Genomic DNA, 26,978 nt, shown 5'->3' with positions numbered 1-26,978 from the left:
GGCTGGGGTGAGCTGGGCACCTGAGGTTGGGCCACAAGAGGTGAGAACCACGAGAAGGCAGGTCTCTGGACCAGCAGTGTCAGTATCCCTGGGGATTGTGCTGGAAATGCAGATCCTTGGTCCCCACCCGGGACCCAGAGGCAGAGACTCCAGGGGTGGGGAGTCTAGCATTCTCTTTTAATACACCCTTCCCGAAGTCAAGTTTGAAACCTACTGCACTAAAAAATAAGAGATAAAGCTCTTAACACAAGGCTTGAGCACAGGGAGGGGCCTGAGAAATGCTGGGAGTTCCTCAGAGTTCAGTTCTTCTGCACTAAGAGCAGAGGAATCAAGTTGTGAGCCTGGTGGCCAGGGAAAGGGCACCTATGCCCCGCCCCCAACAGTCCCCCCAGGGCAGGGACCCGGGTCCCTCTGCACCGTCCCCCTGGATGGCTCAGGGGCTGCAGCATCAGCTGTGACTCTCCCTCTGCTTACATTGAGAAATGTCCCATGGACGTCCAATGCCACCTCCCAGCCTTGCCCAGTCCCTGGCAAAGAGGTCAGGCCTTGAAGGTGGAGGGGGGGATTCCTCCCACCCCTGCCTGGTCCCACCAAAGCACCTACCCAGTGAGGAGGGACAGCTTCCCTGGCTCCAGGGTGGCCTCGGATGGCTGCAGACATTGCTTCGCTGTAAGGTACCAGCGGGCGGCTGAGGGGCTTGGAGGGAGGGGTCTGTCCCCTCCTCCCTCGGGGGGTCTGGGAGGGACCATACCTACCTTGTGAGAGGATGCTGCTTAGGGCGGGTGGGGAGAGGCTGCAGTTGCCAGTCTGGGGGTCGCAAGGATACTGGTGCTCACACTCACATGGCTGCTGGCAGCCAGGCCCGTGCCAGCCGAAGGGACACTCTGTGGAGAGGAGCCAGAGGGACAGAGGTGGAGGCCTTGGTGACGGGGCCTCTCTGCACTGACAGGATGGGCCCCAGGTGTATGCAGAGCTGGGCCGCAGCAGAAGCAACCCCCTAACCCCGCTCCCCCAGGCCAGACCCTGGAGGTGCCCTTGGGCAGTACTGCTGGCTGACATGGGGCCCGTCCAGCTTACCCTGAGCACAGGTGTCTCCAGTGAAGCCAGGGGGACAGGTGCAGGTCCCCTGAGCTGGGTCACAGGCAGCTCCATTCTGACACTGGCACCTCCTGGCACAGTCCTCCCCGAAGGAGCCGTTGGTGCAAGCTGCGATGGGCGAAGGGGCGACTTTGCAAAATCCGGCCCTCCCCCTCCAGGGCCTGGGCCAACAGGACTGCAAATGCATCTCAGTCACCCCCAAGTCGCTGGTGAGTTCATGTACTTCCCCAGGAGATGAAGCCACGTGGCAGGCCCTGAGACCGCGCCCTCCTGGAGCTTTCAGTCTAGGAGGGCAGGCGGCCAGGAGCCAGGAAGCAAACATCACAGTACAAGTGAGGCCACGAGACAGAAGACGATGTGACCTGCGTGACAGCAGCAGACCACTGGAAGGGGGTGGCGGGCACTTGACAGGGGGAGACCACAGAGGAGGCGGCAGAGAAGGGGCACCGGGAGGCAGTGGGCAGGGGGGGCCGCAGCACCTGGCCGCCCATGCTGGGGGGCTCAGGTTTCTGAGTGGGAGAGCAAGCCACTGCAGGGCTAAGCACCGAGAGCGAGTGGGCCAAATGCGTCCCCCAAAGACACGTCCTATCCTCGGAACCCATGAACGTGGCCTTATTTGGAAATAGAGTTTTTGCAGACATAATTAAGGGTCTCAAGATGAGAGCATCCTGGATTTAGGGTGGATCCTAAATTCAATGACCCGGGATCCTTGTCAGAGAATGGAGATTTGAGACACAGGGGAGAAGACCATGCATGGGCAGAGGCAGAGACTGGCGCTCTGAGGCCACAAGCCAAGAACCTGGGGCCCTGCCAGGAGCTGGAAGAGGAAGGAAGGGTCCTCCCCTAGACCTTTCAGAGGGAGCATGGGTCTGCTGAAACCTTGAATTTGGATGTCAGTCTCTAGAACTGGGAGAATATGTTTCTTTTGTTTGAACCACACAGTTTGTGGAATTTTTGCAGCAGCTGCAGGACACGACTGCAGTGACTTACACGTGAGGTAAGACACAAGAGACAACAGGTGGGGCTAAAGGTAGCTGCCACCTCACCCTCTCCTTGGGTGTCCAGGGCTGGGGAGGGGGCCCGCTTGGGGGCTTTACCTTCACTGCAGCTGGACCCTGTCCACCCAGCTTCACAGCGGCAGCCGGCTGCCAAGACAAGACGGAGAAGGCCAGGTGAGGGCGGGGCGCGTTGGGGCAGCAGGGGCTGGGCGCGCGGGTCAGAGCAGCTTCCCCAGAGCCCACTCACTCTCAGTGCACAGCCCGTGCTGGCTGCAATCGGAGGGGCCACAGTCCAGCCTGTCGCAGGCAGCACCCCACCAGAAGCTCCCTGTGCACTGGCAGTGCCCCTCCACACAGGTCCCGCGGCCGTTGCAGTCAGGCGGCTGGCAGCGGGGCTCATGTATGCACACCACAGTGGACACACGGCGGGGGCAGCGCCACATGCTGTCCTGGCTGTGGGGCGACACGGCACGTGAGGAGAGGAACAGTGCTGGCCATTCCCAGCTGACCCCTCAGGCCCCCTGCTGCTGCCGAGGGCTGCCTCTCTCCATTTTATATTTTTTTTATAGGCTCTCTGGCTTTCATAGATTCTTCCCACCACCCCACAATCCCTTCAACCCCAGGACCTTTGCACATGCTGTTCTGTCTGCTCAGAAGACTCTCTCACCCCTGCTTTGCCACCTCCTCATCCTTCAGATCTCAGCTTATGCTTCATTAAGCTTGGAGAGGTCTTTCCTGACCAATCAAGCCCCCCTTTATTGGTTTGGGTAGTAGTGGTACACTGTGAATGATTCCACACTCCTCCTGTGTGCAGTCAGAGGCAGGGATCTTGGCTCTTCCTCCTCACTACACACAGTAGGTACACAGTATTTATTGAATGAGACAAATGAGACTGTTGGAGATGGGCCTGGACATGGACCTCCAGAAGGGGACTCTGGCAAGCTTACCAGTGATCTGATGGGTAACTGGCCAAGGTCCCGTTGAGCACAAAGGTGGCAGAGCCCCCTCCGTCCAGGTTGATGGCGTTGACCACATCCTGTTTCAGCAGGAACTCCGCCATCTCCCACAGGTTAATGCTGCAGCACAGGGACAGGGCTGCTGACGGCTCCACTATGGCTGGTAAATTTCTAAATGGGCCTCCCAAAGATGTCCCGCCCCGATTCCCAGAAGCTGTGAATATAATGAGATCATTTCTGTTATATTACAGGGCACAGCTGTCTGAAAGTGGGAACACCATCCTGGATTCTCCAGGTGTGCCCAATGCCATCACAAGAGCTCTGAGAAGTAGACATTTCTCAGTTGGTGGCAGAAGGGAAAGTGAGAGACATTGGGAATACTAAGGAATTGGGGGAATTCTGAAACACCTTTGCGACTCGAAGATGGAGTGGGTACAAGCAGAAGGAATGTAGGTGCCCTGAAGGCGTTGACAGTCAGCAAGGAGACACAGGCCTCAGTCCTAGAACCACGAGGAACTGCATTCTGGCAACAATCTGAATGAACTAGGAAGAGGATTCTTCCCTGGAAGCTCCCAATAAGCACCCTGCCTGGTGAATTGCTTGCTTTTGTCTGTGAGATAACCGGAACATAGAACCCAGTGGAGTCTTCCAGACTCTACAGAATTGTGATCTAACAAGCGGGCGCTGTTTGTGCGAATTTGTTGTGCAGCAGTATTGAACTAACACTCTCTTTAAGAAGGAAGCAACTGGCTCAAAGAGGTTGGATAACTCGTCTGTGGTCATAGAGCTAGCAGATGGCAGAGCTGGGATTGGAACCAAGGTCTTCTTCTCCCTGAGAACTTGTGATTATTCCCCTCATCCCAACCAGGGCTCAGGAGAGAGGAGGCCTAAGCTGGGGAGACCGAGAGGCAGTGTGCAGCTGATAAGGATGGGGCACAGATGGGTGTGAACATCCCCAGGGAACAGCTGGGGGCCACAAGCGTGGCTGTCAGTGGGCTGAAGTTCCTCAAAGCAGGACTCAGCCCAGGCCCGGAGGCCCTGGTTCCCGGCACTCACCCCCGCTGCTCTGTCTGCCCATCCGCATGGAAGAGCACCAGCTGTCCCTTCCGGTCGTGGCCCACGGCTGTCCTGGCTGACATCACATTCACAAATTTGGTAAATGAACCTGAAGGAAGAGAAGTCTGGCTGACCACCTGGCCCTCCGGAAGCCTCCTGGGCTCTGCCTATCACTTCTTGTCAGTCTGTGGCCACTCCCCATCTTCCAGCCCATGCCACCTAGCAGCTTGCTTGGACATGCGTCTCCCCGCCTCCCCTCTGTCCCATCCCCCCAGTCTCTGTACGGTAGCCAGAGAGCTCTTCTGAGGTGTGAATCAAGCAACATCTCCAGGTGTGAACTCTCTAATGGCTCCCACTCTTCTTAGAACACAAGCCAAGGCTCAGCACGGTCACCTCGGCCTCCTAACCTCATCTCCTGGAGCACCCATCTCACTGCCTGCAGGCTTTTCTCCCATTTCCTCTGGCTGGATTGCACTTCTCCCCAGCTCTTCCCAAGGCGTGCTCCTTCTAATCCAGGTCACCTCCTCAGTGAGGCCCTCCCTGACTGTTCAGTGTAAAACATCAGAGCCTGGTGTCCCTTCCCCACTCCAATCTTCTGCATCCCGGTGGTTCTCAAACTCAAGTGTCCATCAGACTCACCTGGGGGCTCATTAAAACCCACAGGTTTGGGCCTCACCCCCAGAGCCTGTGAATCATAGGTCCTTTCCCCCATCAATCCCCTTTCCTCAAACTTTATCTTTCTTAACACTTACCATTTCTTTGCAGCATATTTTGTATTTATTTTCTTTCTTATACATTCCACGAGAGCAGGGACCTTATCTGTCTTAATCCCCACTGATCCCCAGTCTAGAATGTACTTGCTGAAGGACTTCAGCCTAGCTTTCCCCACCCCCTCACTGGTCCTGGTTCTCAGGGGGGCTCTGCTAATTACCCTAACTCCCAACCTGTCTCCTGGGTCTCATCGCACTCCGCCGCCTGGCTCTCATTGATGTAGATGCTTCCATTGCGAATCAGCCACACGACCCCACTCAGCAGCTGCACAAACGCGTTCTCAGTGTCCAGCACCTCCTCTTCAGACAGGTACCTGGACCCAGGTAAGGCATGATACTCACTCAACAGCAGGGGCAGTAAGGCACCCTTCCCCCTCCCCACCTCAGCCCAGCTGCTTGACTCCCCTTGGTACCCCAGGAACCCGCCTGGACAAAGGAGTGCAGCTTTTGTAAACAGCGTACACTTCACGTAAAAGAAACAACCATCCTCAACAGACCTCAACTCCATCGACGGCCCTCAGTCTCCTCGGCCATCACCCTATGCCTGCAACAACTGTAAACTGGCGCCCTTGCTTCTACTCTGGCCCCTCCAACCTAGTCTGCAGCCAGAGTTAGAGCGAATGTTTTAAACAGTCATAGTCCTGTCATTCTCTGATATCCTGCTCCTTCCTTCAGTTCTTCACACACACCAAAGCATCATGCACCTCTGAGCCTTAGTGCTTGCTGCTCCTTGTAACTACAATGCTCTTCCTCCACTTCTGACGTTGGCTGACTTGTGATTAATCTGCAGGTCTCAACGCAAGTTAATTACTCAGAAAGGCCTTTCCTGATCACCCTCCCTAAAAAATAACACTTTATTTATAATTGGCTCACCCTGTTCCTTGCTTCCCTGATTATACACAATCTAAACTTGTTCTCCTGGCTTTTATTTATTTTTGCCAGTAACAAGGGAGGTCCATGAAGGCAAAAGTTGTCTGTGCTTGTTTTGTGCTATATTCCCGCAAAGAACACTGCTGGACACAAAGCAAATGCTCAGTGACACTAGATGAAGAATAAACCCTGCAAGTGAAGTATGACTATCTCATTCCGCAGACGAGCAATCGGAGGCTTGGCTTGCTTGCTGCGTAGGTGACTTGAACAGAAGCACGGCTACAACACAAATCAACACAAATCTCAGATCGTGTACCCTCGACAGTCACGGGGATTCCTGCCTTCTCACCCGGTGACCAGGGTCCCGTCGCGGCGGATCCCGAACTGCGCGTTCTGCAGCCCCCCGGCGCTGCTCACCCGCCGCCCGTCGCTCACCACGTTCCCGAGGCACTCGCCCGTGTCCATGCGAAAGAAGCCGCCGTTCTGGGCGACGCAGCAGCCGGCTGCCCCCACCGTCTCCTCCACGGTGGCGCGGCGCCTGGACGCACAGCCACCGGGCCCGCCAGGCTCCAGCACCGAGAAGGCGCGCAGGGGCTCGGCAGCCCGCGTCAGGTGGCCGGAGACCGCGCGGTCGGCGAAGTATGAAACGAAGGTGCGCACGGCGGGGTTGCGGGCGCCGGGGGTCGCGGGGGCAGGCGGCCAGCTCTCGTGCTCGCGGCTGCCGGCGCGCACCCGCGTACAGTCCCGGGCGGAGCGCGCGCTCGCGCGCGGGTAGGGCACCAGCAGGTCGTCGTCGCGGGAGGGCCTGCGGGAACAGGAGGGGCGCAGAGCTCGGAGGACTGTGACTCGGATGGGGGAACCCCAGAACTCGGTTCACCCCACCGGGGGCTGTACTTACCCGGGGCTGAGGCCGCCAGACGCCTGCCTGAGGAAGCAAAGCACTGCAAGGAGGAAGAGAGACCAGCGACCCATGGAGGCCGCCATGTTGAACGCAGGCCTCCGGTCACGTGAGCCCTCCCCACGTGACTCAAGACTTCTGGTGGCAAATTTCAGTCTGGACAAAACTATTTAACCTCCTCGGATATCGCGAGATCTGGTCCTGTAATTTACTGGGGTTTTTTTTGTTTGTTCTTTTTAGAGAGGCCAGGGCGCTGGGAGTGGTGGGGTGGGAACTTAACATGTTGATGTAATTTCAAACGTACAGAAACTTGCAAGTATAGTATAAAGAAAACCCCATACCTTTCACTTACCTTTGCTGGTTAAAGTTTGCCCCATTTACTTGATCATTTGCACTTTATTCATGTACATTTTTAAAACTATTTGCAACAAAGTTCAGACATCAGGATCCAGTACGTATCCTCTTCGAACAAACACTTTTTCTTACAAAACCACAGGCCAAGTAAAATTAGGACATTTCACATAGATAGAGTTATAGAAACTAATACGCAGTTCACATTCAGATTTCCCAATTGTCCTTATAATGTCCTTAAGAGCTATTTTCGCCATATCCAGGAACCTGTCCAGGAGCTGGATTTAGTTGTCATGTCTCTTTGGTTACCCTGAATCTGGAACAGGAAAAAGCCTTGGTCTTTTCTGACCTTGACATTTGGGAAGAGGTCAGGCAGGTCAGCTACATGACTTGTGGGGATCCTTGTTTGTAAATTAAGAATTTCGAGATGGTGAGAGCAGATGGTGAAAGCAAGGGTGGGACCCTTCATGTGCAGACCCTATGCACCTACACAGGTCAGAAACCCCTAAAGCTGGCTAGTTACTTTGTATATTGTGCTTTACATTTCCTTTGAATGGCTAATTCTCTTCAGGCCTCTGGTCCAAGACAGTGTCCAGGGTTAGGAGGCCTTTTGGTGCCAGTGCAATGTGTGGGCACCCCAGAGCCAGCACAATGTGTTACAGTAGGTAGAGAGCCAGACATGAGCAGCACAGGGGAGGGGGACGTTTGTGTTATTTACATCTGGCTGGGTTTACATTCTGTTAGATGCTTGTTTGTATTCGAAACATTCCATGTAAACTGTTCTGGCTGGGGAGGGAGGGTGTAGATAATAAATCTGCCCAAACTGGTTCCAGCATGGAGGAGAAGTTGACTCTGATTCACGTCAACATATATGCTCATTAGCATACTAAAAATCATGCTCCTTGGCGTTACCACAGTTCCCAGGCAGACCATCTAAGGACAAAAATAGGATGTCACCCTATTTCAGTTCTGAGATCCCCTTCCAGTTCTGAGAAGACCCCCACCTATCCCGATGAATATTCCACCCCCTGCTTAAACAAGTCAGTTTTAGGACCACCCAGTCGCTACTACCGTGCTGCTTGTCTTTGGAGCGTGCCTGCAGTCCCTCTTAGAGGTGTCCTTTCACTCTGTTAAACTACTCTTTGCTTGTACCTGCTCGACCTGCTAGAGAATTCTTTCTCCATCAGAGTCAAGAATGCTTTCCCAGCTTGAGGTCTCACCTAGTGTGCAGGGAGATCTCCCTGGACTGCATTGACCACTCGTGGGTACTAGAGAGCCAAGCCAGCCCCCTTTTCCCTTTTTGTCCACAGTCAGCACCATTAGTACTTGAACTCAGGGCCCTCTTTGAGCCACTGCCTCTTAGAACCAGTCAGGGTCAGGGTACTGGTATCAATCAATCAAAAAATCAAAAAAAAAATGGCCAAGCTGTAAAACAGTTGTGTTTATTTGGGGCCTTAGGGATGGCATCTGGGAGACACAGATTTGGGTAGTAACCCAAATTGTGCTCTGAGTTGCTGACAAAGTTTAGGGTTCTTAAAGTAAACAGCAGGAATTTTATTCATTTACCTAAGTTGTTTGGAGTGTTTTGTGACTGGAGTCCAGCAGAGAAGTTTGCACCTTAATGGCCACCTAGCTCCATTCTTGTTATTTCTCTTAGCCCTGCTGACTCTATTTTTGTTTTAGTTTGTCACATTTCACACTGGATTGAATAATGTGCCCCCACATTAATGTCTTTCCCAGAACTTCAGAATGTGACCTTTGGACAGAGGGTCTTTGCAGATGCAGTTAGTTAGGATGAGGTCGTAGAGGAATTGGGTGGGCCTTAAATCCAGTCTGACTGGTGTCCTTATAGGAAGAGAAGAGAAGTGCAGAGAGAGAGACATGCGAAGGGAGGATGGCCAGTGAAGACAGACAGACTGCAGGGATGCAGCTTCAAGCCAAGGAATGGCCACGATGGTTGGCAACTCCCAGAAGCTAGGGGAGATTCTCCCCTCAAGTCTTCAGAGAGAGATTGGCCCTGCTGACACCTTAATTTCAGAACTAATACAGTTAGTGACTTCAAATGGGCCCCCACCAGTGGCTCTGAGGCCTGTGAGGGTATCATGTTCGGTTCACTTCAGCTAACTACATCCTGTGGGGCTTAAATGGTATCCGGTCTGATGCAAATACACTGACAGAGAGGGAGTATGTCTTTCTGATCTTTATATCCATGCTACCAGAAATCTTCAGCAAACAAGCCAAAGCCTGCCACCAACTTCCCTGCCCCCAGAAGTACACTTTTCTTTGCATCAGTTGGGAGATGCAGGCACAGGCAGTCTCTGGTGAGTTTTGACCTTTGATGTCCTCCTAAGTTTGATGTCTGTCACTCCTTTGCCAAATTCTGAACACATAAGTGGCATGAAAATCCTCCATGTGAACAAAGCAGCCTGTTACATTAATTAAACGAGGAGGCCATTGTTTAATGATGCGGCTCTAATGTGGCTGCTATTAAAAAACAAAATTCACCTGTAAACTTAAAGGTCATCTTGGCTTTATTAAAGATCATATTGACTTTATTAAAGATCATGATTTAACCCATCTGGCAAAGACAGAGGAACTACGAAGAGCTGTACAAAATAGAAGGTTTTTATAGGCAGAAGAAGGGGAGATAAAGAATGGATTGTTTTAGGTAAGATCACTGCCTTTGGGGGAAGAGCAGGGTGCCTATCAGGTAGATTACCTCACTGTGCTGACCAGGTAATTCCAGATTGACTGGTTAAAGACCACATTCCTGAGATAGGCTGAAACTGCATTAGGTTAGCTATTAAGTCTTGGTTCGCTGACATGAGGCTTAGCATGACTCCATTGTGGGCCTATTGTCTCTCTCTTTTTAAACACTGTCTACATACACAAACCAAAATCCAAGCCTGTAAATGCTTCCAGGTCATGAAATTAAAATGCTAAGAACAACCAATCCCATGTAGCCAACTAGGTTTTAAGTTATAGCTGATCAATTTCCTTTCTTTGCTTCCTCATTCTTTCTATACAGATCTTTCCCCCTGGCTTCTAGCCACTTCCACGGTGGTGCGACCCAGTCAAATCAATTTTTGCTCAAATAAACTCTTAACATTTTTAATAAGTCTCAGTTTATCTTTTAGCAAGCCCCAAACCCACAGTTCTAGCCAAACCAGCTAACCCAAGGCTCTCTCCTTTGCTCACATTTACTCTCCATTTGAAATACCTGGGTACCCTCAGCATCCTCACCCGGGTCCCAACATCTTTTGTAGATTCAGTAGACTGAGCGCCTCCTGTATGCTGGATGCTCAGACCTGCCCTTGCAGAGCCAAGATTTTAATGCAGAAACAGATACTAAACAGTGCAAGTGGGTGGGTGAGAGCCAGGGAGAAGCTGGATGGAAAAGGAATGACCCTGGGGGGTGGCAAGAAAGGCCATTTACACTGAAATGTAAAAGGGACAACAGCGGGAGATCAAGCCAGAGCCGTGCAGGCAGAGGGCACCACAGAGCCTGGAGATGGCACAGAGCTTGGGGAGAGGAGGAGGATCAGACAGTGAGGGGCAGAGCATGGGGAGGGGCCAGGTGGGGGCCAGGCAGGTGCCAGATCCTGCAGGGCTACAGGGAAGTGAGTTTGGATTTCACCCCTAGTGAAACAGGAAGCCACTGGAAGGTTGTGCTATAGTTTATTAAATGGTTTTATTGCGGTGTAATTTGCATGCCATAAACTTTACCTGTTTTAAGTGTACACGTCAATGATTTTTAGTGAAAGTACGGACCTATCTCAACATCACCTTAGTTCACTTTTAGGACACTTTCCACACTTGCTCCCTACAAAGTTCTGTCATGTGATTCCATTTGTATTAAATGTCTGGAAAAGGCAAACCCGGAGAGACAGAAAGCAGGTTAGTGGGTTCCTGGGGCTGGAGTGGCTGCAAACCGCAGTGGTGGGTTTGAAGTAGGAGTTTGCAAAACACGCACATTCCCAGGCCCCCTCCTGGCAGCTGACTGGGAGTCTCTGGAGGCAGGGCCAGGGAATCTGCATGTTTAACAAGATTCCCAACGCGGTTCTGATGCAGGCGGGCACAGCCCACACTGTGGGCTAATAACTGTTAGCTCCACCCTCTTGTCTATAAACACCTTCCCTTTTGTACACCTCCTCAGAGCATCTCTCTGATGGGGGAGATGGATGCTGCCTGATTCATGAATCGCTTGATACAACCAATTAGATCTTCGGATTTACTTGATTGCATTCTATCACTTAACACTTGTAAACACAGGTCGAAGAGCCTTTCCACTCTATTTTGGTAACTAAAGACTTCTAAAAATGTATGGGTGTCTTGTCAGCTTCCGTGACGAATCCGCCCCAGATCCAGGAAGCGTGGTTGGGTGGTGTGCCTGTCCTGGTGAGTGTGTGCTTGTGAGGCAATGTGGCAGAATCCCTGAAGCATATGAGTGCCCAGTGGGCATTAAGTTGTGGCCCCTGGTTCCCCAAGAAAACCACCACCTCCAAAGCAACCAAGCCCACCGACACAACCCGGAGTGTTCCCGTGAGCCTGACAATGTAAGAGCGCGTTTGGAAGCACCCAGGATCAGCAGCCAAGAGGACCAGATGGAGGCTAACCGCCAGCGGAAAGCTCTAGAAGAACCGCCCCCACCGCCAGGCCATTCAGTCGGGGGCCGAAGGAGCAAAGGGTATTTTAATTCGGTTTCTCAAATATGACCAGGTTGTCACATAAGGATGATTGGCAGCTATTTTCCACTTTGAGGCAAAGTAAGATTGATGGACTTAAAGATCCTCCCAGCCCAAGGACCAGGTTTTTAGCTGGTTTTTCTACCCTGGAGTTTAATTTTGACACCTGTCTGCATGTAGCCTGAAATCAGCACCAAGCCAGGACATAGACCCGTCGTTGTAAGGTTCCAGAAGGTCTTTTCTCAAACATTAGGTTAGTGTCAGAGCTCCAGCTGACACTTTTAGATAAACTCACACTGAGGCAGGACAGGAGGGAAGAACTGCAAGCTGGGATGCGTTGGCGGCCCCTTCCCACAGCTGTGGGACAAGCGCCCACAGACAACACTTCCCTGGCACTTAAGACTTTACAGGGACTGTTAGTAGTACCCACAGCAGTGGAGGCAATACTGAGGTAGGTGCTACAACGATTGCAGTGGTATTTATGAGGAGATGGAGTCATAGAAACGCTAAATTACTTTGCCCAAGGACACAGAACTAATTAGTGGGACAGCTGGGATTTGGACCCAGGCAGCCTGGGTGCAGAACCCCACCACTAACCCTTAGGCTACACTGTCTTTTGTAAAATCGCATGACCGTGACGCTATTGGCAAGCGATCCTGTGGAGCTCTCTACACCGGATATAAAGATTTTACGCGTTGCCTTTTGTGGCCATATTTCGAGTTCTAGGTCGTGACTTGAACTGCTACTTTCAGAGACCCTATTCCCAGAATCCCACTGGGAAGGAGGCAACAGTTGACATCTGAGCAAATCACCTTTAAGCCTCGTTTATGGGTCTGTTTAGAATTTGTGCTGTGTGGGTAAAAGGCGTGAAACGGCCCCAGAGGTCGTCCAAAGGGCTGGGAAACAAGACTCAAGTCCCCACTAAGTGCACCGTAAATTTATTCGCCTGCCTCCATTCCTGGGTCCATCCGGCCCCCCTTCCCTGGTCCTGCTCCCCAGGGGACGAAGCTGGGCTGCTCTGTCACCTGTTTCTACAGCTGCCTCTATCTCGGGGTGTAGCCCAGGCGCCCGGGACTTAAGGAAGGAAGCGGGGCGTCTGTTTCATCCTTCAGTGGCCGGTGTGGGGTGGCTGAGTCCGTAGCCGCTGGCGGGGGGCGCCGGTGCGGACCGTCGCAGCTCCCCCTGTGCTGGGGGGTTTGCTGCCAGCGCGTAAAGGAAGCCCCCCAGGGCCCCCACGGCCGTGGCTGTGTTGTGGGAGGAGCAGCCATCTGGGGAGAGAGAGTCCTCTGTCATTTCTGGGTGATGCCCACAGTTCCACCATGTGTGCATTTCAGCTATGCCCCCCGCCAGCCTGGTACCTGCCAATCCCCTCTGCTGGGCTGGGCACCCATCTGCCAGCTGTTCTAAGTGGGGGCAGCTAACAGCTCCCTTCTTTGAAGAAATATCTTCAACCAGTTGGCACCTCCCCATCTGTGACACCTCCACCCAGTGACGTAACTAACACAGGGACACAAAGCCAGGCCACCCCCTCCCCGGGGGTGTCTCTGTGGGGCGGTCCATGCTCCAGCGCCCTGCTCCTGTGGTCTCTGAGGCCCTGCACGTGTCCAGCTCCTTCCTGTCTTCCCTGCTCCTGGGCCCTGCATGAGACCTTCTAGGCGAGCAACTTATTTATCATCCCATTTGACAGACGGGGAAACTGAGCTCAGGCAGCGGACCTGAGCTTCCGGTGTGGTGACCCCACAGCCTAATTCATGACCCCAATGGCCTCCCTCATTGCTGCCTTGGGCCTGCCCGTGTGACCCTGAGCACCAGCCTGAGACAAGAACCCCTTAGATGTTATTTCATTTTCTGAACTCAAAGTGGGCCACGCACTTTTATTGTCTGGCTAGTGGAGGGACCCTGACTTTCCTCTCCCCTCACAGGCTTGCTGAAGGAAGGACCTTGGTCAGGCCCCTCGGGGGGAGGGACAAGGCAGGTTCCAAGGAGCCTGATTATCCCCCGTGTAGTCTGTGCTGATCGGTGGCCTGCCATATGCCAAATGCCACGGGGAGGGCCTTGCACAATGATCCGATACTAACCCCAAGAGCCCTGTGAGGGAGGTATTGTTTGGGCCCAAAACCGAGGCTCAGAGAGGCTGAGTGGCCCCCACGGTGAGGAAGGAGCAGAAGCAGATCTGAAGGGGCATGACTTCGAATCCACCTCGTCATCCCACCCTGCTCCCCTGCTCCATGGGTGTGCATCGCAAGGGAAGGGAGGAGCACGCTCCCTCCTCCTGGACAGTTTTCTAAGTTGCTGGTCAACCTACAGGGGCCCCAGGGAGGACCTTGGGCTTTGGAATTTCTGCATTTCCCCTCCCAGCTCTCAGGATGGTCCCAGCTGCCAGCTGTCAATCTCCAGGGAGTGGCCAGCTTCCCCCTGAGTGCACAGCAGGCCCCCTACCACCCAGCCAGAGGCAGTAGTCCCAGCCCCCTGTGTCAGGCAGGCCTAATCTCTTGAGAGCTTCTCTTTCCTCCTCTGCCCTACCTTTGCAGCTACAAAACGGACTCACTGGATCTGTGCCTCCACGCCTCTCCCTTGTCTACCTGCAGGTGGGTGGTGAGGCCAGGTGGCGTTGATGGTGAGACATTTGTTGGCTGAAATCATTCACCACCATACGCTGGACATCTGCTCTGTGAGCTGTCTGCTCCTCCTCCCTTTCTGTGTTTGCCTTGAAGTTACTTATTTTTCATTGATAAAAAACATGAAAGTGAATCTTCTCTTCCATCTCTCTTCCTCTCTGCATCCCTCTCTCCATCTTTCCTTCCATTACGTCTTGCCCTCCCTCCCTTCCCAACATGGTTATATCCTAGTCACAGCTTCTCTACATTGTTGGGCTGACCACATAATTTATCTTCTCAACCAGAACCCTTTTAGGAGGAAAGCGGCCATTATTCATAGTGGCTCTAGGACAACAGGTATAAGCTGGGGACATCAACACATGTGACCACGGGGATTGTGCTGGGTCAAAGATCTCCTCCCTGCCCTTCTTTGCTCCAAACCATAGTGTACTGAGCCCTCCAACTACAGTCCCCAGGATGCCTTGCGCACCAGCTTCCACTTAGGGTTGACCAACAGCAGGAACAGGAAGAAGGGGAGAAGCTGGGTATTTCTCCCCTGTGCCTCTGTCTCCTCTGTGTCCAGCTCCCAAAGGCTGTGGTAACCCACTCCTCCCACAGAGCCTCCAGCTCTGCCCCCTGGGTGGGCAGTGACTCCCTGCAGTGGTCAGTCTCTGAGTTTTCCCACTTTCTCTGTTTTCAGCTCTCAAAACACTTTGGACATGAGTCCCCTATATTAAATTCCCTCTGTTGGACTTCCCGGTGTGGGTTCTGTTTTCCTGACTAGACCGTGACTAAGGGGCATGATCTCTCTGATTTTCAGTAATGCACTCAAACTTCTCTATCCTGGCCCTTCCACTGGAGATAATGTCCCTGGACTCCCCGTTCCTAAGAGGAGGGTGTCAGGGACTCCTACCCTTCCTTCCACCTCCCAAGCACAGAGGGCCGCCCACCGGCCCCTTCAGCGAGGCTGGGACCTGCGTTCCATTGAAGCAGACCTGTGTGTAGCCTTCCTAGGGTGTCTCAGTCTCATGCCAAGAATGTCCCCAGGGTATGTTCATTACCAATAAATTGTTTTTCTCGTCTCTTCACTCTTCTCAAAAAATGCTGTTGGTGTTGAATGGTTTTCGATAATTCTTCATCTTCAGCAGCTGAGACAAGAGTGAAAGGTGAACTGACTTCTCAAGATCTTTAAACATTACTCCCTAAACCTCCACCCCTCACAACACCTCAAGCAAGGTCTTTTGAAACTGGAGGCTCTTCCAGAAGGTTCTTTCAGCACTTGTCTACAGATGTCCACACAATGCTTGTCTGATTTCTCAAATTGTGGTCCCCCAACCACCCACATCAGAAATGGCCAGAGGAGCCTGTTACAAATGCAGGTTCCACAGGTCCACCCTTCCCGCTGGATCTGTAGGTCTGAGGGCCTGAGAATCTTCATTTTATAAACCTCTCTGTTTAAAAACAGACCACCCTATTGCAAAAGCTCTGCCTCTTTGAACATCCCAGGCTTCAGCATTTATGGGGAGCCTCCTGTGTCCCCAGCACAGGCCAGCTGGTTTCACACGTGTTGTGTCTATTCCTCATAGTTCAGGAAGGGGATTTATTTTGCTCATTTATTTGCAGATGGGGAAATTGAGGCTCAGAGAGGTGAACTGATGTATTCTAACAAGGACCAGCTGTCCAGTGTCATATGGCTGGAAAGGGGCTGCATCCTCTATGCACCTACTTCTGCTTCTATGTCACCTCTCAGACATCTCCTCATGGCCACTCTGCCTAAAGAATCTTCTGTGATATTCTTTTTTTCTCAGTCTATTGCCTGCTTCACAGCCCTTATCAGAACATGTGATAATTTTGCTAACTGGTTTATTTAGGTGATTTCTGCCTCTTTTCCTCAGGGCCTTTGTTTCCCTGGAGCCTAGAGAAATGTCTGGCACATACAGATACCCAGGGAATACTCACTGAGGGAGGGAATTTGTTAATGCAGGTGTGGGAGGCTGACCTCTTCCCACAGGGCTGTCTCCTGTCCTGTGAAGTTTTGGATTCCAAAGCTCTGATCCCATTTCCATGTGTGCATGTATTTGCATACGTATACAAGCACATAAGTGTTGCAAATCCCTCACTGTGTCCCTAACACCACTGTATCCTTTCCTTACCTGGTCTAGAAACCCAGCCTCCACCACCCTCCCTCTCCCAGTGTTGCTCACCAGGCTTCCCGAAGCACCCTTCCTGTGGCTTCTGCCAACTGAGAATGGCCTCCAGCCACCGGAGCTTGTAGAAGTCAGAGAAGCCACCGATTCCACAGAACATGACTGGAGGCAAAGACAGAGAACCTTCTGCAGGCCTCCCTCCGGGCTCACCTGCTCCCACCCCCCAAGGTCACCACGGTGCCTCCTGCCATCAGGGTGAGGCAGCACCAGGAGGTGGGCACTCAATGCAATGACTGGAGGGAGGCAGCCCCAAGGCTCTGCGTTAGCGAGCAGGGGCTCCTCGACTTAGGGCCTTGGTGGAGAGCTGGGGTCAGCACAGGGATCTGGGCACCCCTTTGTGCCTCATCTCCAGGGCTTTGAGGTCTGTTTGCTGGTCAGCTAGGCAGTCAATCCAGAGGTCTGTCACTTGCTCAGCCTTTGGGGGCAGGAAGCAGTCACACAGGAGCAAATACAATACAGGATGCCCAGTTAAATTTGCATTTCTGATAAACAAATACAAATTTGAAAAGGCATATCCCATGCAGTGTTTGGGATATACTTATATTAAAAGTGTATTCATTGTTTATCTTAAATTCAGATTTAGCTGGGCAACCCCTATTTTTATCTGCTAAATCTGGCGGCCCTACTGTGTGTGTGTGCGTGTGTGTGTGTGTGTGTGCGTGCGTGCCTGAACCAGGGACACCCTGCTACTTTGTCCTTAGAGCGGAACGCTGACGCCCACTGTTTTCCATGAAGATGTCCCGGGTGGGGTAGGCATATCCGATGGCCTCAGCTCTCCGGTTCAGGTCCATCATGTTGGCGCAGAAGAGATTCATGTAGAGCTGGCTCTGGTGGAACAGCCCAGCCGTGCATCCCTTCTGGGGACACCAACAACAGGAGACAAGAAGTTGGTGATACAGATAACAGATACCTGCTCTGTTACAGGAAAAGGCCCGCCGTTCTGAGATGGTCTTGCAAGTGGCTGCGTTTGGGGCAGGTCTGTCCCCCTTTCCCAGAATTTCTGTCCCATCCACACTCCCGTCCTCTGAGGGCTCTGTCACTGGGGCTCAGAGAGAGCTGGATTGGAGTCCCAGCTCTACACTCAGAAGCCGTGTGACCTCGGCCAGCTAAGTGAAGCTTTCTGAGCCTCAAGGGTCCTCTCAGGGCAAGGACCATGCTCTGTGAGCTGCCCGGGAGGTGAGCTCCTGCGGTAGGCGACACGTTTCCTAGGAAGTGCCCTACTTAGTGCCCGACACTAGGGGGCGCCTAAGCAGTTAGCTGTCACTATACCGTGACTCCCGCCTAAACCCCTGGCAGCTTCTGAGCCCAGAAAGGACAGGAGATGAAAGCAGCCTTTAGAAACTTCTGTAGCAACATGTCAGAGTAACTTTCTACCTGTCGAATCTAATAATAAAAATAAATTACCTGGTAATTTGGTTTTTATTGTATCTACAAAAATACTGGATTGTGATGGCTTACAAATACATAATATTAAAAAAAAATCTATTAAAGAGCAACAGCAAGTCCCTTCTCAGCTAAGAATTTCTGGACATTGAATATTTTTGAATAGAAGTAATGAAACTTGCCTTTCTATATAAAGAAACATATATGTTTAAAAATTATTATTATTGAGCAAAGCTCGAGCTCTTGGGCTTAGAAGAGCACAGGGCACTAGAGAGATGTGGGTGGGGCCGGGTGGATCTTGCTTTGGTTTTTCTGCGAGTGGCTATCTACAGACTTCTTAGTCCTTTTCCATTTGTGGTAGTTTATTGAGTTCTTTTTGCTCTTTTTTTTTTTTCCTTTTACTCTCTCTCTTGTGCTTCTGATGCCCTATGATCCAGAAGAGCATGCAGAGCTATCTGTCCAACAGAATTCCAAATCCCTGTCCCAGTTTTGGTTCAGTTTTATGGGGGACAATGGCAGGCTGCTCTCACATCTCCCTCCTGATGTCCAAAGCATGAGTCTAAAACCTGCTTATTTCCTGATGTGTAGTATGCAAAACCACACCACCATGAGCTCCTTTTATCTTTCCTTCTCCAGGGGCACGGGCTGGCCATGCCGGACACTTACCATTCTGGCTGAGAGGAAGAAGAGCAGCTGGTGGGACAGGCAGTAGCCTGAGCAGCTGGGCTTGGTCATGAGTGTCCTGCAGAAGTCCGAGAGCCTGCAGGGCTGGCTGCTATCCGTCCTGGGGGAGAGTGGTTCTAGGCTTTTAAGGCTGTTCTAAACAAAGCCCGGGTGCAGAATCTTCCCTGGTCCCACCAGTTATTAGAACCTCTTAGATTCCACATGTGCACAAGAGGCTGCCAGATAAGCCACAGGTGTCCTGTGTCTTGATTTGCTAAATTGGGAAGTGTTGTTGGAGCTCTTCTGGGTTGGGGGAACCACAAGGGCTTTGAATTCCTATTGCTCCGTGGGACCCCCAAGTACTGTCTTCTCCAGCACTGCCCTAAACAGCAGATCTATGAACCCAGACAGCTTGGGGCATGCACCCAGCATGCCTGTTCCCCAGTGCCAGGACTGTCCCATAAAAAGGACAGGGATCACAGCCCCTCTTTGAGCCCAGCTGCTTTCTGGCCCAGTTTTCTGAAGGATGCTGAGAGGATGGGGTCCAGGCACTTGCTTCCCCTTCATCCTATGGGTCCCTGCACCTTGGGTGAGTTGGGGAGTTGCTTCAAGCCCACTGCCCAGCAGGATAAAATGGTGAGCTGAACAAGGCTCAGTCCTGTTCTCCAAACCCGGTGAGGGGACAGAGCCATAAAGTGGTGCTAGGAGAGTCAGCCCACTCCAGGAGGCCAGCTTTGAGCAGCGGGCTCAGGGAAGGCTCTGGAGGAAGGGGGCTGGAGCTGGCCTTGAAGTGTGAGAGAGGTATATAGGCATAGGAGTGGGGGCTGGAGGTAAGGGCATGGGGTGAGGTCCTGCAGAGGCACCTGTGGGGGCAAAGGCAAAGGCTTAGAAGTTGGGGGGGCTGCCTTTGAGAGTCTGACAAGAAGCCCCAGGGGCTAGACTGGTGGAGCCTAGGGAGCTGGGAGGGCAGCAGGAGTTGGGGTTTTGTCCTGAGAAATGGGGTGGGACATGCACATGGGGGTAGGATGTTCAGATGTGGTTTCTGAAAAGATCCCTCTGTGTGGGGAGACAAGTCAGGAGTGGGGGAACGTGGGAGGGAAGCAGGGGTTGGGAGGTGTTTGCATGGGGCTGATGGCCTTGGGTAGAGAGTAGGGTGGGTGAGAGTGTTGTTGGGGCAGCTGGGCCTGCTTTTGCACAGACCCTTGGGGACTTGGAAAGTGAGTGGGACAGGAGGGCTGGCAAAGAGCAAACTTTTTGGATTTGGGGGAAGTTGGGCAAGCGCAGGGGACCCACCCGGTTCCCAGCAGCTGCACCAGGCACAAGTCGCTGCTTTCCTCTGAGAAGGAGTCCTGAGTCTCGAAGGTGGAGTAGACCAAGGAGGTGTTGGTGAGGGTCCAGGTGCGTGGGAGCTTCCAAAACCCGGGCTGGACGGTCGGCTCGAACTCTGGCAGAGGATGGGTCAGGGAAAGAGACCCAGGAGCAGTGGGCCACTCCATGCTTAACCGCCCCTGGCTCCCTGGTTCTGAGCCAGGCATTGAGTGTCCCTCCTGGGCAGCCCTGACCGCACTGGGTGTCTGCTCAGGGCTCTAAATGTTGCCCTGATGGGGACTGCATTTGATAGGAAACTCTTTTTATGAAAACATTTGTTTTAAATCAATAGGAGCTGTATTGGGACAGGCTTTGACCAAATTCACTGCATCCCACGGAAGCCTGAGCCCTAAAAATGGTTAGTTGATTCCTTTGGGTTGGTTAGAAAGCAGGGCTCTTACAAAATAGATGCCCAGTCAAGGGCATCTTCAGCATGACATAGGCTGAGATGGTCTTAGGGGGCAGGCCTGGGAGAGGCTGGGGACCACGACTGCAGAAAGGCAGGCATGCTAATGTTTGCTGTGCAAAGGGATGACTTACTGGCTAGAGATCCCCGCTTTGGGGCAGACAAGACCCTCCCTTCTATTCTAGGCTGGAGGTCCCTAAGCCTGGGCATCAGCTGAACAAATGAGAGGAGACATGTCCCCTCCTTCCCGTGTCCCGTGCGGGTGGGAGAAACCATCTCAGCAGGAAGGCAAGGATGACGGGACACCCCCCAGGGGCAGGCCCGCTCAGTGCCTGGCTCTGGGTCACGGTCACAGATGGTCCCAGGCCCCCCCTTGCACTGGGTTATTTTAGTAAACATCCCCAGATGCAGTGCTCCTGAAGAAGTGGGACTCCCCCCGATGCTGTTACCTCTTAGGTACGTGGGGTCACTCAGCCTGAGGTAGAAAATGGATCTGTGGAGGAGCGGCTCCAGCTTTTCCAGCAGTTTCCCCACATGCAGGCTCAGCGGCTGCAGCTGGGGGTCCTGGGCCCACAGCTCCTGAACGCCTTTTAGCTGCACTGGGAGGGAACAGGGTTCATCCGTTCCGTTTGACAAACCATTTAGACGGGAAAAATTATCCTAAGTTATAATGCTTATTGAGCCTCTCTGCCTCCTCCAGCTTCCTAGGGAAAAGAATGTGCTGAGCTTACTGGAAATTAGGCCTCTTAGGGCTTAGCCGGGGGATGGGGATGGGGCCAGAGTGACAGAAGGTGGTGTGAAGAGCTTGATTTCTGGAGGTGGGCCTAGGTTCAAATCCTGACTCTTCTACTTTCTTGTTGGATGACTAGAGAAAGTCTCCTTTAATTTCTCTCCATTTCACTTCCTTCATTTGTAAAATAGGGGTACTTCTCGGAGGAGGGGGGTGTTGTAAGGATTGAATGACCTAATGTGTAGGGGGGACTTAGCATTCTCTGCAGTGCAAAGTAAGCACTTAATAAAGCTTAGCTATTAGTGCTAATTAGGGAGACTTAGGGTTCGCTGTACAGGAGGAAAAAAAAGGAAGGGATTCAAATTTTAGGGTGGGAAGCCTCTTTGCTGTGGAGCAGGTCAGACGCCGCACAATTTGCCACGTGTCCGTATATTATAGTAAGACAGTTTTCCAGCAGATGGCAGTCAAGTGACTTGAGGAAGGGAAATTTTTTTTCTGATGTTCTCAAAGGTGCCCTATAGGCTGGCAGTGGCCCTGCAGGGGTGGGAGAGAATGGTGGTCGGGGGGAGAGGAGGTCCAGAGGTGGCCAGAAAGAGAGGGGATGTGAGGGGGAGCATCAGGGCTGAGAGGGTGAGAGATGAGGCTGGGCATCGGCCTTCAGGTACAGAACTTTGTCGGAGAGGGGAACGAGACGGAAGGAGGGTGCCGAGCAAGCCTTGTGGGGTGATGGGCTCTCTGATGCCCCCCTGTGGCTTGCACCCCAGCAGTCTGGTTCAGAAGCCTTGCTCTGGACCACTTGGCTCTTCCAGCAGATGGAGCGTTAACGTGGTGGCATCCAGAGGGCTGCCCCGGTCACCAGGGAGACCCCCGTGGCCTCGGGAGTCCTGAGCCTTGTTCCTATTGCTCCCTGCCTGTGTGGTGGCTCCTGCCACCTTCTGGAACCCTCTCACGGCTGGTGGAGGCTGTTGGAGGGAACTTCTGATCTCTTAGGGTTAATGTCCACGTGGCTCGTCCAAGCAGAGAGGACCCAGGAGACAAATGGACCCCCTCAGAACAGGGACCCCATCTCTCTCTTTGGGGGAGGCTGGGGATGGAGGTAGGCCTCTCGCAGTGAGTGCTGCGACAGCCAGCTGGTTTTCAAACCCCTCCCACTTCAAGTGTGGTGGACTTGTGAGACCAGTAAGAAAGTTGGGGCAGTGACGGTGTGTGGTTTCCTAGGCTTCTGCCTTCCTCTCTTGGGTCACTTGCTCCAGGGGAAGCCAGCCACAGGTTGTGTGGACACTCAAGCAGCCTTATGAGAGGCCCCCGGGGTGAGGAGCGGAGGCCTCCCACCACCAGCCGGGCCTGTGAGAGAGAACAGCAGTTCGGGTTGCCCCAGTCAGACCTCCAGATGGTCAGAGCCACGCCCAGCATCTCGACTGCAACCCTCTGGGGGACCTTCCTCCGCTAAAAAAATACACATTAAAGATTGTGTTGATGAATGCCTTGGTATAAAGATGGATATGTGTATAATTTAAAGCATTTTCTTTGACTTAAAAGCTCATTTATTTCTTCTTAAGAGAAATTAAAGCCTTTTTGTGGGCCCCCAGAAGTATCCTGTGCTGGATGGGGAGGCCGGCCCTGAATGTTTTGTATTATTATTAACTTCCAGAGGAGTCATGAGGCAGGGCTGGGCCTGAATGAAGGAGACCATGGCATGTGTCTTGCCACACTCTTGTCCTGGCCTGGAGGGGAGGGGACTAGGATCGTGGGTGGGGGCACGCCAGGAGACCCCCAGGCAGTGAGGCCAGGGACAGAAGCAGATGTGTCCCAGACCCCCTCCTCCTTCTGGGACTAGAGTGCAGGTGGGCAGGGGGCAGAAAGCTGCGACTGGCCATGCAGAGGGCATGATGTGGGGCGAGGGGAGCAGGGCAGCCAGAGCCCCAGGCTGATGCCAAGTCGGCTGTTTGTTGCGTAGGCCACAGTGGCCTTTGGGGAGGGGTTCGTTAACTGGAAGTGTGTTGTGCGGGGTGGCTCCCTATTTGCCTTGGCCTGACTCCAGCCCCCTCAGTGGAGATCCTATATCCCTAAAGCTGAACAAACACTTAGCTTTTTTCTCTGAGCTTTCAGGCGGCTTTGGCCGGAAGTTCGGGGAGAGGGGCTGGAACCTGATCTGGAGGGTCCCCAGTTTTGTCTGTAGCCACTTCCCATAAATACTCCTTCAAAGGGCACACTCTGTCTACGCACCTCCTTATGGCATGTCAGGAGGAGGGACTGTCAAATAGATCATGTCCTTTAGGGAAAAGTCATAATTTTCAAATCTTTTCTCATGTGGCCTTCGAATCCTTCCTGCTTCTAAAAAAAATTGATTACAGCGAGGCCCCAGACCCCCAAAAAGGAACAAGCCGCCCCTTGCCCCTCTTTTCTTACAGACGAAGCTGGCTCTTTGGGGGCCAGGAAGTGGAAGTGGCCAGGTCCCAGGGGTGCAGAGCAGACAGGTGACGGGCTGAGAACCGGCTTTCCCGGTGGCCTGTCCAGGGGAAAGAGGGTGCACCCACCTTCCAGCACTCGGAACCCTACCACACCGTCCAGGTTGATTTCTGGCAGCCTCTTCTTTAGGAAGGAGGTGGCTCTCTCCAGCGCCGAGAGGACGAGGTTTGCAATGGCAGCCTTGCCCTCTGGGGTGTCCGGTGGTGGCAACGACGAGGGCTGCAGTGGGGGCACTGCCACCAGCAGGAGCACGAGCAAGAGCCCCGGGCTGGGCATGGCTGGTCTTCTTTTTGTGGCTGGGCCGGTGCTTGAGCCCTGTCAGCTCGCCCCGACACGCCCTCTGCCTGAGCTGCCTCCTCCCCACTGCCCTGACGAACTGCAGGCAGTGGCCTGGGCAGGGCTGACCCAGCAGCCTGGGGTGGCCCGGGCAGAGGGCCCTGGGAAGGGCCGCTGCGGGGGACTGGCTTTGAGGGACCCAGTGGTCTGGCCAACTTGGATGGGGAGCCAGCTGGCCACAGGCCAGGGAGGTGGGGGCCCACTTTCCTTCTCAACCCTGATTCTCCAGGCCCACGGGCTACATCTTTGATCTAGCAGTTGCAGTTACAATCCAGAAATCCAAAAGCACTAAAAAGGAAACTTTTTTTGTTTCATTTTATTTTTTAAGTAAGTTTGGAATAAGGTCATTTGAGGGCACACCTGCGTGACCCGATGGAAGATTCCTTAGAATGGCGTCTCTTCAGGAGAAACAGAACGTGAGCTGCAAAGATGAGCTGGGTGGGCACTTCAAAATTTTCTAGTGGCCACATTAAAAAAGCAAAGGGAAGTAAAGAATGCATTTTAAGGATATGTTCTATTTGAACCAAGAGATCCAAAATATTTCCATTTTGATTTGTAATCAATCTAAAAATGACAAATTTTTTACATTCTTTTTTTTAAGTATCAGTTTTCTCATACTAAGTCTCTGAAATTCAGTGAGGATTTTACACTTGAGCCACAATTCCACTCAGACTAACCACACGTGGCTCCTGTATTGGACAGGGAAGACTGAGAGCCCTCATTTAGCTTGCTCAGTGTGAAAGCACATGTTTCCTTGCAGAAATGCTAATGCTGGTTTACAGGGTGCTGCCCTGAACCTTTCCAGGATGGTTACCTGTGCACCATATTTCCTTTTAAAAATCCAAAACATTCTGAATTCAGAAACATGCCTGGCCCAAAGGCTTCAGGTAACAGATTATAAGATCTGTAAAAATAATAAAAATACTGCCACCAGTATGTGCATGTGACATGTCTTGTGGCCAGCCTCTAGGGTCAGCGCTTCTTAAATTTTAACTTCATTCTTGCCCCCCACTCCCTGCCTTTTTAGACTTTCTTTTCCCTGATCAGTTAAAAATAGCAGTTTTATTGAGATACAATTTACATGCCATGGAATTCCCTTTAAAAGTACATCATTTGAAAATGTCTTTTTAAAGTATAGTCACAAACTTGGGCAAGCACCACCACTGTCTCAATCTGGAGCATTTTTATCACACCAGAACAAAACCCGTACTCATTATGGAGTCACTCCCTATTCCCCTCTTCCCGTCACCTAGCCCTTGGCAACCACTGATCTACTTCCCATTTCTAGGGATTTGCCTGTTCTGGACATTTCACAGAAATGGACTCATACACTATGTGACCTTTGTGTCTGACTTCCTTCATTTAGCATAATGTTTTCAAGTTTCATCCACATTATAGCATGGACCAGCACTTCATTCCTTTGTATAGCTGGACCACATTATAACCATTCATTGACTGATGGACATTGAGTTGTTTCCACCTTTCTGTTATTGTGAATGATGTTGCTATAAACATTCATTTACAAGTTTTTGTTTCTAAACTTGTCTTCAGTTCTCTTGGGCACATACCCAGGATGCAATTGCTGGATCATATGGTAACTCTATTTTTAACTTATTGAGGAGCTGCCAAACTATTTTCCACAGTGGCTGCACCATATTACATTCCCATGAGCAATGTATGAGGGTTCCTCATGCATAAGCATTTGTGCAGAAACCCCATGAAATTTTAATACTGCAGATGTACAGTGTACTGTATCTAAGTCTGCGCTTTTTACATCAAAAGAATAATTTTTTTCCCCTTCCCAACAACCTCTTTTGGCCCTTTTGGGTGTACCATCGAGAACAAATGTTCCAGGCAAAGCCTGTTACTATCATCACTTCTGTTAATCCTTACAACAAACCTGAAGTGGGGGTACCATTCTTATCTCTTCTTATACCTTAAACAAAATCTGAAGCTCAGAAGTGGGGGGTTAAGTGACTTATTGTGACCTGTTGTCTCATAGCTAGTATAAGGAGTCACAGAAATTCCAATCCCTGAGTCCCATTCTGACCATCGTTGACTCTGCCATCAGTCAGCCTCCCACTTTTGGAAGAGGATTTCATATGTGATGTATGCCGAGTGGGCAGGGGGGACAAACAGACCCGGCCCAGCAGGGAAGCAGCCCTGGCTGGTGGTGCATTTCGCTCCTTTCTCCCTGGGGAAATGACGCCAACTCCTTTTCGGGTCGGCGCTTCACCTTTTGAAGGCAGGCATTTACTCCTGGCACCTGGTCCTCTGCCTCTTAGATCATCAGAGCAGGAGGGGCTTTCTGAAGTCTGACGTCTCCTCCTTTAACTTACAGGCAGTAAATCCCATTGATCAAGACTGACTTGCCCAAGATCATGGAGCCCAGAAGGCCGAGGTCTCGGACCCCAGCCCCTTCCCTCCAGGGGGTGGACTGAGTGGGCAGGGCATGTGTTCCAGCCTCTGCACGCGCCCTGCCCCGACACCCACCCAACTAAAGGCAGAGGTCTCGCTGGGAACCGGGGATAATGAGGCGCCCCACGGTGTCTGTCTGCCCATCACTCCCATGTGTACGTATCTGCTCATCTGTCCTTCACTTCTTCAGCTCAGCTTTAACTGCTGCCTCACTAATGGTGTGACCTTCAGGGTCCTTATCTGTAAAACGGGAGTCACAGGGCTATTGGGAGAAGCACATGAGACACGTGCTAAGTCCTGAGCTGGGTTCCAGGGGCGCTGGGAACCACGCCGGAGCTGTGCCGCCTTGCCCAGGCTCTCACCAAGGCAGGAGGTGCCCTTTTGTGTCTTGGTCCCGTGCGTGAGCGGAGGGGGCAGCCGGCGGCGGGCGGTGTCTGAGCCGGGTGGACACAGGCTCTGGCGCGGCTCCCAGGGCGAGGTGGCAGAGGGGGCTCCACTGACACGCTCTCCGGACCCTCTCCAAGGTCCGAAGGTTCTCCTGGACACACACGAAACTTCAGTGTGGTTGCTTTGGGAGGCGACACGGGCGAGTCCGTGGGAAATTCTCCCTTCTTACTACTACGGGCACTTCCAATCGTGGTTTCTACTTCTTTGTCATTTTTTTCTTTCTCTTGTTTTATTCAAGTACAACATGCATCCTGGAAAATGAACAAGTTTTC

The 26,978-nt window shown here is 52.3% G+C and overlaps 2 protein-coding genes across 4 annotated transcripts in view; both read right to left on the bottom strand.

The window, feature by feature from the left end:
• NAGPA (N-acetylglucosamine-1-phosphodiester alpha-N-acetylglucosaminidase) overlaps nt 1–6,799 on the bottom strand; it is an 8,337-nt gene extending 1,538 nt beyond the window's left edge. Inside the window, exons 1-10 of one of the 3 annotated variants that reach the window (XM_036931764.2) lie at nt 6,647–6,799; nt 6,098–6,553; nt 5,053–5,192; nt 4,109–4,217; nt 3,044–3,172; nt 2,344–2,549; nt 2,196–2,243; nt 1,078–1,206; nt 756–884; nt 604–667 (exon numbers count right to left, since the gene is read on the bottom strand). In XM_036931764.2, coding sequence (XP_036787659.2) covers nt 604–667; nt 756–884; nt 1,078–1,206; nt 2,196–2,243; nt 2,344–2,549; nt 3,044–3,172; nt 4,109–4,217; nt 5,053–5,192; nt 6,098–6,553; nt 6,647–6,732 — 1,496 coding nt within the window. In that variant the 5' untranslated portion in view covers nt 6,733–6,799. Of the gene's footprint in view, nt 1–603; nt 668–755; nt 885–1,077; nt 2,062–2,195; nt 2,244–2,343; nt 2,550–3,043; nt 3,173–4,108; nt 4,218–5,052; nt 5,193–6,097; nt 6,554–6,646 lie in introns of those variants that run through there. The other 2 variants (XM_057487630.1, XM_036931765.2) reach the window with 2 other exon arrangements.
• A 5,810-nt stretch (nt 6,800–12,609) lies between these two features.
• Nucleotides 12,610–23,836, bottom strand: C10H16orf89 (chromosome 10 C16orf89 homolog). The gene is made up of 8 exons (XM_036931780.2): nt 23,574–23,836; nt 20,756–20,905; nt 19,826–19,976; nt 18,536–18,653; nt 17,208–17,343; nt 16,484–16,588; nt 15,341–15,427; nt 12,610–12,950 (listed from the first exon to the last, which is right to left on the bottom strand). Exons 1-8 carry the CDS (start codon nt 23,779–23,781, stop codon nt 12,784–12,786), a joined length of 1,122 nt encoding a protein of 373 aa, XP_036787675.2. The 5' UTR covers nt 23,782–23,836; the 3' UTR covers nt 12,610–12,783.
• Nucleotides 23,837–26,978: the final 3,142 nt, after the last annotated feature.

The sequence above is a fragment of the Manis pentadactyla genome, chromosome 10 (assembly GCF_030020395.1).
Source record: "Manis pentadactyla isolate mManPen7 chromosome 10, mManPen7.hap1, whole genome shotgun sequence".
In the NCBI taxonomy this organism is placed as follows: Eukaryota; Metazoa; Chordata; class Mammalia; order Pholidota; family Manidae; genus Manis; species Manis pentadactyla.
The sequence above is the reverse complement of the archived record's forward strand: the minus strand, read 5'-3'. Positions and strand labels throughout refer to the sequence as shown.

Coding starts and splice junctions, on each gene's coding strand:
- C10H16orf89 (XM_036931780.2), bottom strand. CDS start 23,781: ATGCCCAGCCCGGGGCTCTTGCTCGTGCTCCTGCTGGTGGCAGTGCCC. Junction 19,977..20,755: donor TGACCCCACGTACCTAAGAG/GTAACAGCATCG, acceptor ATCCTCTGCCAG/AGTTCGAGCCGACCGTCCAG. Junction 16,589..17,207: donor GGACATCTTCATGGAAAACA/GTGGGCGTCAGC, acceptor CTTTGCCTCCAG/TCATGTTCTGTGGAATCGGT.